This window comes from Dysidea avara, chromosome 9 (genome assembly GCF_963678975.1).
Source record: "Dysidea avara chromosome 9, odDysAvar1.4, whole genome shotgun sequence".
Taxonomy (NCBI): domain Eukaryota; kingdom Metazoa; phylum Porifera; class Demospongiae; order Dictyoceratida; family Dysideidae; genus Dysidea; species Dysidea avara.
In genome coordinates, this window is record NC_089280.1 from 1,086,613 (window position 1) to 1,104,062 (window position 17,450).

At 38.0% G+C, this 17,450-nt stretch overlaps 1 protein-coding gene and 1 long non-coding RNA gene across 3 annotated transcripts; one reads left to right on the plus strand and one right to left on the minus strand.

Moving 5' to 3' along the window:
• The first annotated feature begins 20 nt into the window (after positions 1-20).
• LOC136265379 (uncharacterized) lies at positions 21-9,779 on the plus strand. Its single transcript, XR_010705488.1, has 4 exons — positions 21-239; positions 1,679-1,763; positions 3,293-3,355; positions 9,581-9,779. It is a non-coding gene; the product is annotated as an uncharacterized lncRNA (long non-coding RNA).
• LOC136265349 (probable serine/threonine-protein kinase DDB_G0271402) lies at positions 1,917-15,879 on the minus strand. Of its 2 annotated transcripts, XM_066060148.1 has the most exons (5): positions 15,532-15,879; positions 14,767-15,476; positions 13,339-13,668; positions 9,561-9,662; positions 1,917-2,933 (listed from the first exon to the last, which is right to left on the minus strand). In XM_066060148.1, the coding sequence occupies exons 1-5, from the start codon at positions 15,779-15,781 to the stop codon at positions 1,983-1,985; spliced, it is 2,343 nt and encodes a 780-aa protein (XP_065916220.1). In that variant the 5' UTR covers positions 15,782-15,879; the 3' UTR covers positions 1,917-1,982. The 2 variants fall into 2 exon arrangements, with proteins under 2 accessions (XP_065916220.1, XP_065916222.1); XM_066060150.1 differs by lacking the exon at positions 9,561-9,662.
• Positions 15,880-17,450: the final 1,571 nt, after the last annotated feature.

The window sequence follows — 17,450 nt, forward strand, 5'->3', positions numbered from 1 at the left end:
CACGCTTAATTAGAATTAAGCTTAACAATTGATTATTTTATTCGAGGGAGAAAATTTTCGCTGATTTTGCAGTTCTGGGTGTTATCAGCGAAACATGGAACCGGTGTGGCGGAAATTTGGCGTAGAATCAACCCAGTAGCGGCAGCGGCAACCTATGCAGCCAGTTGGCGGCAGTTGAAATTGTAATTGATTCTTTCTTGGACAGAAATAAACGGAAGGATTCAACATCCATAGCTTCAGTGAGTGCTATATGGTTATCAACATTACAGACCTGCATATACTAACACATGTAAGGGTGTAAATGTATATTCTGTGATAAGCTACCCGGTACAAGGGGGTGTCACTAAGAACAACAGTCAAGCTATTTCCCCAGTACGGTCAAAGCTTCACAAGTAAGTAGTGTACGAAAATATAGCGAAAATAAATGGAACCAGGTCATCGGTCAAGACAAATTTCTGATGAAAGTCAATGGTTCCTCACAACAAAAAATTCCCTGCAATTTTGAGTGGTGGAGGAGGCAGTACCCCTTCACTTTTGTCCAATGTCACTATTGTACCTACTTTTAGTCATTATCCAACTAATTTTGTCTTAGTAGGATTTGTGTTAAACGTTATACAAGAATGAAATACTATGAGAATCAGTACTGGGAGTGTACGAGATTGAGATAGTCTAATAGAGCAGTCACCTAACTACTCTAATAGAACATTCAGATATAAGTAGGTGCAGTTTATTCAATTTGTCTCCATTAACAGATAATCGAACATATGAGTCTAACTGAAATGTCATCATTTACTGATGTATCCACTTGTACAGTACCTGACAGTCATTACCATAATATTATAGATTCAAGTACACGTTTACCACTAAAAATGCTTTCAGATTCAATCTCAAAGCATTAAAATTTCAAAATTTTCCTGTGGAGTATACTCCCAGACCCCTCTAGTATTGGCATACTTTACACACACATACACTAGGGATAATTTATGGTTTACCAGGTGAGTAGGTAAAACTGGTTTAAAGGCTTCTTAGCCAGCAATTGACCTGACCTAGACTATAGTATATACGTGTTGAGCTGAATCCTCAAAAACATTTAATATCTCATGTATAATGCAATTACACACGATCTTGAAATTTGGCTGATTTGTAGTACTGCTTGACCCACTAAAAATATTTCGAAATCTTTTTGTTTAAATGTCCGACATAATATTTATGGCCAATCAAAAATTTCACCATACATTTCTTGTGGGAAGCCATAAAAATGCAATGTTCATTACATCTGTTTCCTGAACTTGTAATGGAGCCAAACCCTACATGTGTGTTGTTGACACCTTTGCTGTTACCACTAATAATCTGGTTGGCTGAAATGTTAGGTCTCTTGAAAATAATCCATTTTTAATTTTTAGCTTTTTTTGTGGCTACAACACATCACCTGATTCATGTATTCCAGTTAATGCAAAACATTTGCTTTAAATCAAGATTTGTTACATACAGGATTTTTACCACCAAAGTAGACCCCTTGGAAGGTATCTATAGCTATATGGTACAAGAGGTAGTCTCATTAACTATCATATAGCTGGAATCAGATCAAGAGAGTTAGTGACATAGTGTTGATAACTCCACAAGTATCTTTGTATAGGGAATATTAGTGATGGTTGATAACCAGAATGGTGTCTTGTAGGGAACGAGGAATAATCAAGGATGAGTTGATGATAGTGAAAGAAGACAACATCTTACTATGTGATTCTTTGAGGAGTATTTAAGAGGTGAGGGTATTCACACATATCACATGTTACTATGGTAACAATCCTGTTGTGAGTGTCTGACAATTGTGTTATATAGTGACCCGGTCCATGAGATTTGTGTTATAGCAATATTAATTAGATATAATTACAAATACACATTATCAGTTAGTACAATTACTAGTTTACTAACAACTTGTTATTAATAAGATGGTACAATAATAACATGTACAATGTATACAGTTACTGTGACTCACATGAGCCAATCCATACAGTATTAGTAAACTGTCCCTTATCATCATACCCTCCTACTACAACTATTTTGTTATCAGCTACACTAACTACAGCTGGTACACTTCTTGCTGATGGAATATGTCCTATGGCTTCCCAGCTGTGACTGACCTTGTTGAACATGTTAATGTCACTAGTGAACACATAATCACTTCCTGTCTTCTTCAGTCCACCTACTGTTAGTAGGTGTCTACCTTGTATGCTGACAGGAGCTGAATAGCACCATGGAGTATCTTGTTGTGAACTCCACTTCAACTGGTGACTGGACAGAGTGTCCAGTGGAGCAGTAAATACTGCTGGGGATATCTTGTTATCTTGATTGACTCCTCCTAACAGGTAGAGGGTGTTGTCAACTATTACTGATTGTAGCCTCCAGTGTGGTAGTGGTAGATCACTGGTAGTGTACCACTGTCCAGTACTGAACCATCTCTTAGTGGTACTGTCAAACAGTTCAGTAGTGGCTAATGTCCTGTGCTGGTCATCTCTACCTCCAGTTATAATAAGTGTTCCCTGATAACCAGCAGCTGTGGCAAACCCTCTTGGTGTAATCATCCTGGTGTACTCCTTTAGGTGATCACCATCTAGTGAGAATATCTTGTTGGTCACCTTATTACTTCTATCCTTCCCTCCAGCAGTGATCAACTGGTTGTTGAGGGTGGTCATGGCAAAGAAGCCATAAGTAGTGTTGATAGGAGAAGGGCTCCATGAGTTGTTAACTGGATTGTACACATCTATCCTGTGTGATGGTCCAGTATTATCACATCCTCCTCCAATGTAGACCTTCCCATCACATAACACACCAGTGTGGTGTCCACCCTCCACTGGTGTAGGGGCTCCATGTTGCCACTTGATGTTCACTGGTCCACTGAACAGGTCTGGTGTGGGGGACTGGACCAGTTGTTCCTAAACAACAACAATAAATTAGTAATAACAATGTTAACATGTTGTTTACACAACAAACACATTAGATGAATGGTTACTATAGTAACTGGTGATCACCAAACACATTTAGGGATTCACACATGTTATATACATACACTAATAACAAGAACTATTACTAATAGTGTTATTATAATATTGTGTGTATGTTACCATAAACAGTTCATGTAGTCATATACCCTGTAGACATAAGGGACATGGTAGGGTATTCCATCACTCATCTTCACCCCACCATCAAGACACTGTTTATAGCTAATGTATTGTATATGTACACATTGTACATGTGTAGGAAATGATCAGTTTATTTTGTTACTGTTGTCTAGGGATTAGCTCAAAATGGCTAAGGAGCAGATAAGGAAGAACTGAAAGTGATGAAAAGAACAATAGTAAGTTGAGTATACTGTTTTGGTGGTAATGGAGTCAATAGTACACTAGTATAGAGAGGTTTAACATACAATACTCCATGACGTAGTTTTTCTGGTTGGTAGGCACATCCACTTAACATGTATTAGTGATGTACCTAATAAAAACCTTGTCATGAGTGTTTACTGTCTTGGAGTAGTGTGATTAGCAGTCACCACGTATACCATTAAAATATTATTTAGAGTTCAGTTTCAGTGTAAATCCATTGTATGAAGCCAGATATCACCAGATGTGATCAAACTTCTGCTATATTATAGTAACACTTTACAAGATTGATTGTGGGTTTCAGTTTTGTGAATCTAACATTGAGCCAGAGTTTAAAAGGTCATGGGTTAGTTTATATTGCTGTGACACCTGGCACAATGTCATATATAATATTGAATATGGTATTGAATGGATTTAGCCATTGGCATTATGATAACTTTAGTTTGTTCATGGCTAGTAAAGTAAGTACCGTATAGTAAAAAACTTTGGCGGTAAAAAAAGTGTAACGAAACCCTTCTGTTGAAAAAATTGGCGGAAAAAACTTTGGCAATTGAAATAATACTCGCCAAAGTTATTACCGCCAAAAATTTTACTGTACGGTACGTAAGGATATTAAACAACAAGGTGTCAACTCATCAGTTAAGTAGTGTAGTAAGTGTATAGGTAGCTAGCGTTGTTGTTGTAGCAGTACTTTCGTAGCTACCGATCTAGCAACGTGGTAGCAAAGGCACGTACTTCGTGGCTATCTCCTTCGATTCAGAGAGCGACCGTATTTACTTTTCCAGTGAACTCCAGTAGCAGAGATTATCACGTATATCAAAGCATTTGGCCAAATCCATCGCGAGACGATGAACTAGCTATAGCTGACGTGCAAACGGCTGGGAAGCCGGCTGGAAATTCTATCCCAAGGAGTGCTTACACTGAACAGTGGGACAAATTCCTAGGAATGATCTCATAAGTCAGCTCGATCTTTATTGCGTGGCGGTACGAACTAGCCTTCATCTCAAGTTCTAGTTACTCAATGTGCTCGTAAAATAATTGGCGAAAAAAACTTTGGCGAATTGAATGCTATTCGCCAAATTCGTCAAAGTTTTTTACCGTCAAAGTTTTTTACTATACGGTACTTTAGTGTACTTGAAACATTGTATGAGTTTGTGTTGTGGCTCACTGTGCTTAATGGCACGACCACAATCAAACCTTTTCGCATGGCACATTTACATTTGGCCTCAGTAGCACCTTGTTATTCTTACATAGATTATTCATAATCAAAATTCACATTAAATCACCACTGGGCCTACATTCAATAGTTTTAGTGTCAATATTTAAACTCCCTGTATTACAGGTATTAGTGGGTCACTAGTGTGATATGTTATTAGTGTACTGACTGTTCTATTAGAGTGTTTTGTCATTGTTGAATGTTAACGTCCTTACTGACAGGATATGTGTAGTAATAGTTTTGTTGTTATGTGTGGTCAGTGTGTATGGATAATATAGTTTAGTGTACTGACTGTTCTATTAGAGTGTTTTGTCATTGTTGAATGATAATGTCTTTACTGACAGGATATGTGTAGTAGTTGTTTTGTTATCATGTGTGGTCAGTGTGTATGGATAATATAGTTTAGTGTACTGACTGTTCTATTAGAGTGTTTTGTCATTGTTAAATGATAGTGTCCTGACTGACAGGATGTGTGTAGTAGTTGTTTTGTTATCATGTGTGGTCAATGTGTATGGGAAAGATAGTTTAGTGTACTGACTGTTCTATTAGAGTGTTTTGTCATTGTTAAATGATAGTGTCCTGACTGACAGGATGTGTGTAGTAGTTGTTTTGTTATCATGTGTGGTCAATGTGTATGGGAAAGATAGTTTAGTGTACTGACTGTTCTATTAGAGTGTTTTGTCATTGTTAAATGATAATGTCCTTACTGACAGGGTATGTGTAGTAGTTGTTTTGTTATCATGTGTGGTCAATGTGTATGGGAAAGATAGTTTAGTGTACCGACTGTTCTATTAGAGTGTTTTGTCATTGTTAATGATAATGTCCTAACTGACAGTATATGTGCAGCAGTTTTTAAAGCAGGCATGTATACAGCCAGCCAAAGTTTGATGCACCTGGTATACTGAAATTGTTTTCATAAAAGTGTTTTGTGTGTGTGTGCGTGTGTGTGTGTGTGTGTGTGTTTACCGGTCCATGCACACCCATGTGAGGATTAGTGGTACAAGCAGCCAGTATGTGAGAAACAAAAGCTAACTGAACCCTGTACAGTGTTATATTTCTGCATAGGTAAGCTTTAGCTCGAAGGTTGCTTCATTTACCAGTTTAGTATAGCGACCTTCACAAACTTTTACATTAGGATTTTCAGGCGTTTAAAGCAGGGCCTGTTGGCTACCAGGAAAATCTTGTCTCTTCGATTTAAGCAAGGGGTGGCTGGCCAGGATAATTGGCCATATGCTCATTCTAGGGAAATGTACTACCAACAAATAAACTAACTACATACTAGTGAATTACCATCTAGAAGTAAAATTGTTTCTTAGATACAGCACACAATAGCCAATATAAAGCCAGGTTTTCTTACTTCTTCCATGTTGTAAATGGACCTCTTTCATCTGATTACCCCATACAACAAATTGGTTATAACACATTCATTTGGTCTGTATCTGATTAGTAAACATGACAGCTGAGAGCCACAGGCCCAAGGGTAAAGTGTGTTACAACTATAACCTGTGTGATTGACCTGGCAGTGTTTGACCTTCTATACTGTTCAGTTATATAACAACAGAGTTGTTGGCTATTGAGAGGCTAAATATTCACAAAATGGATCACCACATCTGCTGTGATGTTACCAGTGTATAAACCAGTAACAAGTTTTCATATATAGTAAACAACTATATACCCTGTGTACTTATGTCATTGAAATGGCACATCTGCCAGGGAAAAAACATATTCGTTCCATGGTAGGATTTTTTTAATAATGTAATACAAAGTAATCATACTGAAAAACCCGAGGAGTGCTTAGGTAAGGACTGCTGTTAAAAAGTAAGTTACTAGGTAAAAGTACATAACATACTTTTTGCATGGGAAGTTATCTGTTCTTAGAAAGGTTTTTGCAATAAAACGCTCGATACTTTTGCCCTCATTTCTGTCCAAAATCCCCCGTAAATTGTCATGAAATCTGAAGCCATAGCAACTTTCACCAGACCATGCCTTAGTGCACACAGGGTTTATACAATGTTTGTGTCATTTTACTGTAGTTCTGTGTTTGCAAAACACTCTGATGAACAGTCAGTGCTAATTCACCACATTACAAAAATTATGTATTTTATTAGAGTAAGGAGTATCCATGCAAAAATAGCCAAGCTGTATAAAGAGTGAGGCCTTCAAAATGCTGCTGGGTGAAAGAAGTTGTGAAATCAAATACTACTGAGTAGATTTTAGCTAGAATTTTTATTTATAAGGTAGAAAATAAGTGAGGTGATCAGCCATAATAGCAGTGGCTCAGTGGTTAAGGATTTAGGAATTCAGTATGAGGTCACTGATTTGAACGCTGGTAACTTTTTCAACATTTTCATGCACTTTTTTGTACCCTGCGGTGACTGTTCTATTAGAGTATTCAGCCCCACAATTTACAGTAAGTTGCTTATTTTTTACCTTGTAACTCATAGCTGTCAGTGTGATTTCTTTTAAACTACAAATGTTTGAGCTGTGATGGTTAGGCTACATACATACCAATTTTAACAGTACGTTTACACTAGTAGCTCCAGCTCGGTACAGTAAAGCACGGTACGGTACGCTGTGTTTTAAGTGTACGTTTACATTGGTAAGGAAATAACTGTGCTGGGCAAGTTTATACATAAGCACGTGATAGCTAAAGTATCGTCCTACGAGATGCCCTCACCGTTTTCAAGCTGTTGCTGTCGTACAAGTTACCAGCAATCCGTTTAAGGGACAATATCAGTGGCTACCGCTCGATGGATAGTCCATTTCAAGTCGAATGTGGTAACTGGACTTTGTTTCACGTTCGGCCATGGTAGAAGCCATCATATTTACATACAGCAGCAAAGGGTATAGTAAGGTTTGTTTCAATTTGTCTACCGTGCCATGCCGTACTGAGCCAGCACGGTTGAAGTAGCAGGGCTAGGCGAGCCCGGCTCGTAATAGTTTGGCTTGGATTGATACCCGTTTACACTAGCAAAATTAAGCGTACCATGCCATACTGTACTGTGTCATACCGTGTCCAACTGCTAGTGTAAATGCACTATAAATGATTCCCATAAATGGTTCACCCTGTGGGTGTGACAACAAGTTGACCTATATAATGCAAATAATCGTCTATAGCTCTATGACTATTAATCAGATTTGCACCAAACTTGGTACGTGATCGTGCAGCAATATGTTCTTAAAGTGCACTAAAGTTCAACTAATCGTGCTGCACATTTGCATATCACAATGATTTTTGTAAAGTGTGCAAAAAGAATAATCTAAGCCCCCAAATTCCTCTTAATGAAGAAAGAAAAAATTAAGAAATTAAGCTGAACTTTGAGAGTTCGTATTTCACAATTGTGTTAGACAATCTTACTCACATTTGGTATGTGGGGTGCTGAAGGTGGAGGGTGTTTGCAGTATAGAAATGATTCCAATTTGAGGATGGAGCAAGGAGCTATGTATGTGTGAAAATCGCTGTTTCTTCCTGTAAATATACTCACGGTGTGGCACGCTGGCTTTCTAACCTGCACACTTCACTAACGTATTATAGGAGTGAATTACCATATTCCTTCTATAGAAGATTGATGATAATAACTTTGACCAGTGTGTTTAAATAATTGTTGGCCACTTCTACTCCATTGCAAGCTGATACTGTTTCTAAGATTAAAATTTATGTGGAAATCAAGTGGAAGTGCAAATGAAAATGTTCTAGTACTGTTGATCTGTAAGTCTCTGGCTATCACTGTCACAGCAAAAGACCACCTAGTTTGTGCAACTTCAATCATTTTTTTTATTTTCTCGGTCATTATCGCTAGTGTCAAAGGAATGGATCACTAAACTTCCAGCCTATTGTGGTGAGTAGGTTTTATCAGTAGGGAGAGCAAAGAAATTGATTTTTACAGCAATTATGTTAAACTACAGGTGCTACATAACTTTTGTTTGCATTAGTCTGCAGCATTGGGATTTGGCTTACAATGCTCACAATGGATTGGCAAGTCATCCAAGGTATAGTTTAGCTCTGTAGTTACTTGTGTATAGACATATGAAGTAGTGACTAATATGAAGGCAGTTGTTTGAAGAAATGATGATGACTTTACTGCATTGTAAACAAACATATGTGACAAGCATACCATCGGGGCTACAAAATGAAACAAGGATTTTTTAAGATGGTATATAGTTTTAATCAATTTGAGTCTTGCTTTTCTGTGTAATGGCTCAATAAAAACCCTTATGTATATTTTGTTCACACTACCACATCTGACGTGAGCTTGATAGTGTGTACCAAAACAATATTCTGTTTTCACTGAATAATCATTATCATGAATAAGAAAACAGAAACAAAAGTAGTGCCAATGCCAACCACTTGGGACTTATAAATGTGTGATCTCCATGCCAAAACAGCTTAACTGTGAAAAAAGTGCAATCTTCAAGAATGCCAGGCTTTGCTTCAGTTCCAGCTATGTCCCACCTGTTATCAATGAAGAGCAGTATCCCTGCTCCCCTGCAATCGATTCATTCTATGGAAAATACAGCACTGTAGCCATTCCACATGTTACTGCAAGTCTACACCTACATAGTCGTGAAGAAAGAAATGGAGGACAAAGGAAGGTCCATTATGTTAGTATTGTAGATAGTGCAGTTACCGAATAGGCACATCTTGGGCCAAATTGACATTGTACAGTGAAGAATTCAAGCCTATAGTCTCTTATCCATAGTCAGCTGGAGGCATCAGTCAGAGAGTCAGTTAGCAGGAAATTCAGTTATAATATTTATTTTCAATTTATAGGAACTTGTTGGAAGGGTGTGGTGTCATTTATGGGCTACCCAATACTGCCAAGCTGTTAAGTAATGCTCGATTTTTGGGTTGGGCAAGAAGGCCCAAACCTCCATGATCCCTACTATACAGTACTACTGTATTTATGATGACCCCTACTAGCCTGTATAGTTTTCTGTGCATTTGTAAATAATACTGATGTACTCACCCTTGTCTGTTTCTTTTGAGGTACTGGGACCACACGTTGCTTAGACTGAGGATGAACAGTAGGTGGTAGACTGCTCCTCTGATCAGCCATCAATGTAGTATGCTACATGATCGTAGAATTACAATATGGTAGAAGGATATTCACAATTTGGATTGATGTATGTATAATCTACAGCAATTATGTAGTAACAAGTGTACTATTCATTGACACTTAATTAGTGTATCATACAGTATGATAGTATTGTATAGTAGGGACTACAAAGGAGTAGGTGTGGCCCATGGAATAACATCACCCAAAAACAGCCTCAATTTTCCTTGACGATGATGAGGCAGTATTGGTTAGGTAAAACTAAGCCCAAACAAGCTTTCAGATCAACCTGAAATGCTTTCAACAAGAATTTTAACAATTATTTATTTAATAGTATTTTCTACTGACTGACTGCCTGATGCCTTCAGACGAGCGTAACTCGATAACAGCTAATGCTATGGGCTTGATTTTTTCACTGTTCGACGTCGCTTCAGCCTGACAGTGCCTTTTGGCATACAGCAGTACGTACAATGCATTCTTCATGGACTTACCAGTGTACTCCTTTGTGTCCCACTCATCTTTGCTGACAGTGTAAAGTGTCAATTTGGTGGTAGCATGTGATGGCTTCCCTTTGTAATGGAAATTGCCGTATTTTTCATAGTGTCTATTTTGATTGCAGAGGAACTTTTCAAACAGTTCTTGATTCGTACTGCTGTGTAACGTGTTGAACGTAGCAGACAACGAAGCCTAATGGATACTTCACTTTCAGACGATAGTTAATATAACTGGGGCACGATGTATATATTTAAATCCCAGTGCGTGGGAGTATCAAAGCGCCGCGTTGGGTTATAACAACTACCATACAGCTAGACAGAGTGGCGCTGCTACGGTACGATATATTATCACCCAGTGATAACTAACTTATCACCCTGTTGCGGAGCCACTCAAGTCTTGTTCGTGACATCATAATAACCGCGAATGGCATTGTTTACCAATGGAGCAAAAAGCCAAATAAGGAAATATTGATACAAAACACACCAATACAGCACTTAAACTAGCTAAATCTTACAAGAAAACTGTTAATCCTTTATACATTAACACTACAAGTTACCAATACGATAGTTTAACAAATGTCAAGAATAGTCCGTGACGATTTTCGCTCCAGCAATCACTCCCAATGGTCACTATGGTGAAGAACTAACTTCCTCTAGCTTCATCGTTCTATCTCGGACTACGGTAGCTACTTCTTGGTCTTTATTTTTCTCTTGTACACCACGCGACACCACCATACCAACTTCTGACGAAGGCGAGTCATACCTGGAACCACTGCTTCATAATGCCGCCCTTCGCTACAGTTTGTAGGCAGTATGTAAGGTCTCCTTGTAGCTACAAAGTGGAATCTCCACACAATTTGGGACGAAATCTTGAGCACAGTGACAGAAACTCAAACCAGAACTTAATTTACTATCTGTAAACTTCTGCGCACTCCCACGCACTGAGATATAAAATAGTTATATCCTGTATACTCGGATGATATTGTTATTACACTCTCTCTGCGGCTCCGCCTCATGTAATAACAATGATACCACCCTCGTAACGGGATATAACTATAACATATGTATAAAATATAGTCATCATTATTATAGAACTGTCAAACAATAGCTTTCACATACCACTTTAGCATGGGCATTCAAAGGCCCACTCAGGCACACATTGTCTGGCAATATATGCTCTAGAACAATGTAAAATTCAAATAATATATCTATGAAATCGTAAAACTTCACCATTCTGATGTGAACTTTAATTTATACAGTAGAAATATTAAGGATTTGGGTGTGGAGATTCCCTGGTTTGAACTAAACATTATTGACATTTTCTTGCACATTTTTACTTCTTGATGAATGTTCTATTAGGGTAGCTTTTTAAACCGGGCATGCGCCCACTGTACTGAAATTGATTTTGGAAAGTGTGTGTGTACTTACCCATCTATCTATGTTTGTCCGTGCGCACCCATGTGAGAAAAATCATTAAATGGTAAAATCAGCTAGCATGTAAGAAGTAAAAGTGAAATCAAATCTGTATTAAACTTCTGCACAGGTAAACTTTGCTCTGAAGTGGTTTCTTCTGGGCAGTCTGAAAAATGGGTATGGTTGGCAATGAAAAAATCAACCTCCATAGTTTCTTCTCCACCTCTGGGTGATCAATCCTACCCAAGTCTACATCAAAACTGTAGGGTAATAAGATGGTGATCCCCCTTGCTGTTTCCATAGCACACATTTTAATTTTCCATGATTTTTCAGGTTTTCAAATAAAAATGGGCAGCAGCATCAGTGATGCCGTTTAGCACGTTTTAATGTTTCCATGAATGGTGCATTACATGGTGGTCATTATACTATTGAAAATGGATACGTATTCTTGGGGAATGGATGCTGCGAGTTTCTAAATCATAGTGTGGGCGAGAGCATCAGCTTGCATTGGCATGTGAACACTATAAAGGTCCACTTAATAAGGTACAAAAAGGTGCATGGGAGTTTGTAACCCAACCTTGGACTTTGTTACATGAGTTCATGTGGGTTGATTTTTTATTGCAGAACCGTCAAGCATCATTTTAGTGAAAATCGAAGTACTGAGAATCACATTTTAAGCAAGTGATAACCCAAAAAAGCACTGGAAAACATTCTAGATGTTCCTGCCTGTTTTTATGAATATGAGCCAAAATCAGTCAAAATTTACGATACAGCTATATCCCAAACAGAAGGCATTTGGTCTCTACTGAACCCACTATTTAAAACTATACCATTGGTAGGCTCCATCCCCTGAGTTACAGGTTAATCCACAGGGGGTCGATTTTTTCATTGCCAACCCTAACTGGGTATGGCTACTCTTCATATATACTTTGTAAACAGTCTCCCCTTTCGGTTTTATAGATGTTTAACACCTTTAAAACAATGTTAAAGGTATTTTGGGCTACCAGAGATAGCACATCCTTCAAGTTGAGGGGGGTACTTACATGAACGAAAATGAATGGCAGCCTCGAGGCTTTGTCTAAACAATGTGTGAGAAAACACGATAGACACACTACAAAACAGTTGAGAAAATACTTCTGTGTGTAATGTGCTGTTTAAGGTGGTGTGTTACAGTTATGCTTCCTTAGCAGTGCATAGCAATGTAATCACCAAAATACAAAATAATTCATGAATTTTGAAATATGCTAAATTACAGTATTTACAAATCTAATTGTCTAGTTGAATCAATAATAACAATAGCATGAATATAAACTACAATTATATACATGGTTGGTTAATTGCCTATTTGGTTAGAATGGGATAGTATTAATAACTACATGGGCACCTGATTTTTAGAAGTAGCATTACATCAACTTGTTATACATATTTTTTATTAACTAATACGTAACTTTGCACCACATCTGCGGAAGATAGATGTATAATAATATGCTCTTTATACCCTCACAATTTGAAACAATCCAAGAAGTATTGAAATATAACATTAGGGTGCTGTCCGACTTTGAGTGCATATATGTATCAAAGCACAAGTGCCTGTAGTATAGTTGATAAGTGCCACTTGGGTGACTCACTTGCAAGTGGTAGAAGCTTTACAAGTGAACTGACATTTAGGTGTAAGATAGAGAAATAGGAATATATAGAAAATTAATGATGTACTATGTGCTACCTGAAGAATAACCACTAGTTCTATATAGCGGTATGTGATAGCTAATGGTTTGTCTACTAACCTTCAAATGTTGATTTTCAACTCTTAGTTGTGAATTTTCCCCTTTGAGACCATCCACCTCCACCTTGAGGCCATCAACCTCCACCTTGAGGCCATTATTCTCCACCTCGAGACCATCAACGTGTACCTTGAGGCCATCAACCTCCACCTTGAGGCCACTATTCTCCACCTTGAGGCCATCAACCTCCACCTTGAGGCCACTATTCTCCACCTTGAGGCCACTATTCTCCACCTTGAGGCCATTATTTTCAGTCTTGAGAACACCATTCTCTCCCCTCAGCTCCTCATTACTTATTGTCATCTCCTCCAGTTGGGTGGTCAGTGATGTCACCTGTATAGTAACAATGTTCAAATGATTCTCCTGTTGATAATAGAACTACTGAATTGTTTTCACAAAAGCTAATGAAAGTTGTACACAGTAGTCAAATACTCCAATAGTACAGTCATGGCATAATAATGAGGGAATGGTGATCCTTTAACTTTATAAGATACTTTAAATTAACACTGACACTAATCTACACTAGACCACAAAGATTCAATGACATTCATTATGATTATGATTAAAATACCTGGTAAAGGCAGAACCTGTATACCAGAAGGCCTTATATAGGCCTAAGATGTTTATATTAACTTTACTAAGTATGTTTGAAAAGTAGGAGAAAGAAAAAAAAATCCATGACTGGACCTGGGCAGCCTCGAACCAGCAGCCATCCGATTAACGCTCAAATTCAAATATCTATAAGTGAGTACAAATACAGTATTAATGCTAGACAATGGAGGATGAAGACAGAAAGCTAGCTTGACATTTGGTGTCACTGAGTTGGTTTACTTTTACCAATAATTCTGACAGTGATGTTATTACAAGATAGCCAATTTTGTATTATTAACAGCACTGGAGAAATAACTGTAATATAAGGGTGTAGCCTGCCATAGCAAATCAGTAAATTATTGGGATTATCTGATAGAGCAGTCAGATAACAGTACTGTTGACTGTATCTTAGGGTGAGCGATTGCTCTATTAGAATATCTTGATATTTTAATCTGATTTAACCATGTTGTCCCATGCATGGGATAAAATTCGAAGCCCTCAAAGTTATCTAAATATAACTTTCTTCATACACTTGACAGGTAATGCAAACACATTGTCTAGTTGCACACATGTACAAGTGGTTAAAACAAACAAGTTAAAAATCAATAAATCCATGGAGTTTAATAGCTCTTTAAGGAATGCAATTTGGTACACATGCACTTTCAATTTAATACTGCATGTAGTACTACTGTTCATTTAGTGAAGGGAACATGGAGTTACATATGCATGCAAAATTGTTACTTTAGTTTATGCCACACTATACTTGGGTTGTTTTGACATTTTTGGTCCTGTTCTCGGCAGCTGCTATGTATCTCTTTCATAGTAATAATTTTCACGAACCTGTTGCTGAGATGATGACTGAGCAGATACCTCAGCCCACCATACTATGGGACTCATCCCATCACGACCAGTCTGATGACTACAAACATCTTTTATCCTCTTGATTTCCATAGAGACCTCCATCACTGAAGGACGATTTCTGGCCTCATCATCTAAACATGTCATCACTAATGGCTTCAGGCCTACAGCACCTCCAGTCATTTTGTCCAGGAAAGATTGACGTCTCATCACCTCAGTCACTACCTCTCTTCTCCCGGTGTTAGGGTTGAATTGAATAGCATCACTTGGTTCAGGCCATTGCTGGGTAATAACATTAAGAGCCACTCCTCCATAAGAGAAGATGTCTAATGGTGGACCATAGACTGGCCTTTTGATGAGTGCCTCCGGTGGCATGAAATCTGGTGTTCCTGGGATTTTAGTCATTGTCATTTTACTGTCAGTCTGCATCACTTTAGCAACACCCAGGTCAGTGATCTTGGCTTCAAGACGGCCTCCCAGTAATATGTTATTTGGGGTGAGGTCACGGTGTACAATTGGTGGATTCCTACTATGGAGGTACCTTAGACCGAGGCACACTTCATCCAATATGGATAGTTTGACATTCAGTGGTATATTGTTGTAGTTCTCCACCAGACTCCTCAGGCTATGTTGCATCTTTTCCATTATCATAACAGGCAGTCTGTACTGGTCACGTGCAGGATAGTACACTCCTATATATGGTGAACAACTATATAGCGAGGTCATGCGACACGTACAATATCATACCTAGAAACTGAACGATACACGGGTGACGAATGGTACTCCAAATTTGACACTCGTTAAGAAAATCAGTTGTAATCTTACGACGCCCTTCAGTTTGAGACCATTCCAACAAGATCGAGTGTACCTCCTTGGCGGCGCACAGTGTTCCTTGATAGTCGACCTCAAACACTCTCCCATAAGCACCGCGACCGATTTCCTTTCCCGTGGGATTCACATCATAGAGGGTAAGGTCAGTGGCAACTCTAGTAGCCATCGAGTGTCTGTAATTGTAAACTTGGCGAGACTAATTGTAAACTATACTAACGGGAAAGAAGGGCGTGGCTTAGTCTCTGGCCACGCGAGACTATTAGTATAAACATTTTCTGCGAGTGCACGTGATTAATTATAATATCGGCCGTTTACAACACCAGATGCAAGATTACAAAATTAAAAATAGCTAGCTTTGCATAAAATTAGTGTGGTGGTGTAGAGGATCAGGTGGCAACATGTGCCAATTGCCCAAGAATGAGTTTGATAAGTGCTATATGCACAGTAAATTCAAATGGGTCAATTTGACCTCCATGGGTAAATTTAAACTACAGATTTTTTTGGTGAAAATAACCATCTAAAGGTGGTTGTAGCCAGTGTGGGCATTTGAATCGAATCAGTCAAAATAACTAGGGGAAGTCAATATAACTGTTCATTTAGGATGTTGAATTAACGTATTTTAAAATTATATTTTGTGACAAAGAAACAAATAAACAAAATGATATTTTGTGATGAGAGTTAATTTTACAATAGATGGTTAAAATGACAAATTAAAGTTATTTCAAACACTTAGTCAAAGGTTGAAGGAACTATAGCTATAGGACATCTGAGCAATATGACTATATCATACAAACTTTAAGTCCATGAAGAATGCATTGTGCATAGTGTGGTATGCCAAAAGGCACCTCTCGGACTGAAGCAATGTAAAACAGTGAAAAAATCAAATTCGTAGCCTTAGCCATTATCAAGTTACGCTTGTCTGAAAACATTAAATTCCATAGAAGCAATCTGAAGGCTTGTTCGGGCTTTGTTTTGCTTAACCATGCAATACTGCCTCATTGTTGTCAGGGAAAAGTGAAGCTGTAGCTGGTTTTTGGGCAATGTTTTTTCATGGGCCACATGCACCTATTCCTTTGTGGTCCCTACTATACAGTACTATCGTACTGTATGATTAGGATAGTACTGGGATTTCTACCAGTATAGGTCCCAGACATTTCTATGGTATATACTTTTGATAAAGCAGGTCTGAAACATCAAGGTGCAAGTTTGGTGATCTTAGTACTGAGGATATATAATTTGGAAGTGCATGGTTACTGAACCAAAAGTTGTTTTTTTTTGCGGATAACACAAAATAGCTGACAGCCATCTATATACATGAGTATCAAGCAACTACGTAGTTGTATGTTATGATTGGTACATATGCTCCCAGTATTCAACTTTTAGGGTAGCTACAAGTCTAGTAGTTGCCCTAAGTAAGATATTACTGTCAGTTCAATAGCTGGTACCTACAGCTTATTGAACTGACTTTCAGTTCAGTATCCACTGCCATAATAGTTTTGTCTTAGTGTAATTTCACACATCTCATAATCATGCATGGATTAGGTGTTCAGGTTGTGTCCTATTGATGGAGTACTTCTGTAACTACAATATCCTCGACTACTGAAACTATAATATTATGCAAGTCAGTGAGGGAGGGTGTTAGTTAATAAACAAACACATACATTAACATTAATGATTTGAAGATCAACATGCAGATCATTAATAGTGTTAATGTGAAGAGAACATAATTCTGAAGATAAAGTGATGTCGTCAGCTTGCAGTAGAGAAACAGAAACAAAAGAAACTAGAGAAAAACTAGAGGAAGCTAATAGCCACCACCTGTGGAATTATTAATT

Bases quoted from the DNA above. Each gene is read 5' to 3' on its own strand.
- LOC136265349 (XM_066060148.1), bottom strand. From the start codon at position 15,781: ATGGCTACTAGAGTTGCCACTGACCTTACCCTCTATGATGTGAATCCC. The intron at 15,477-15,531 runs GTATGATATTGT...CACCATATATAG, and splicing joins GTGTATCGTTCAGTTTCTAG to GAGTGTACTATCCTGCACGT. The intron at 2,934-9,560 runs GTGAGTACATCA...GTTGTTGTTTAG, and splicing joins CTCAAAAGAAACAGACAAGG to GAACAACTGGTCCAGTCCCC.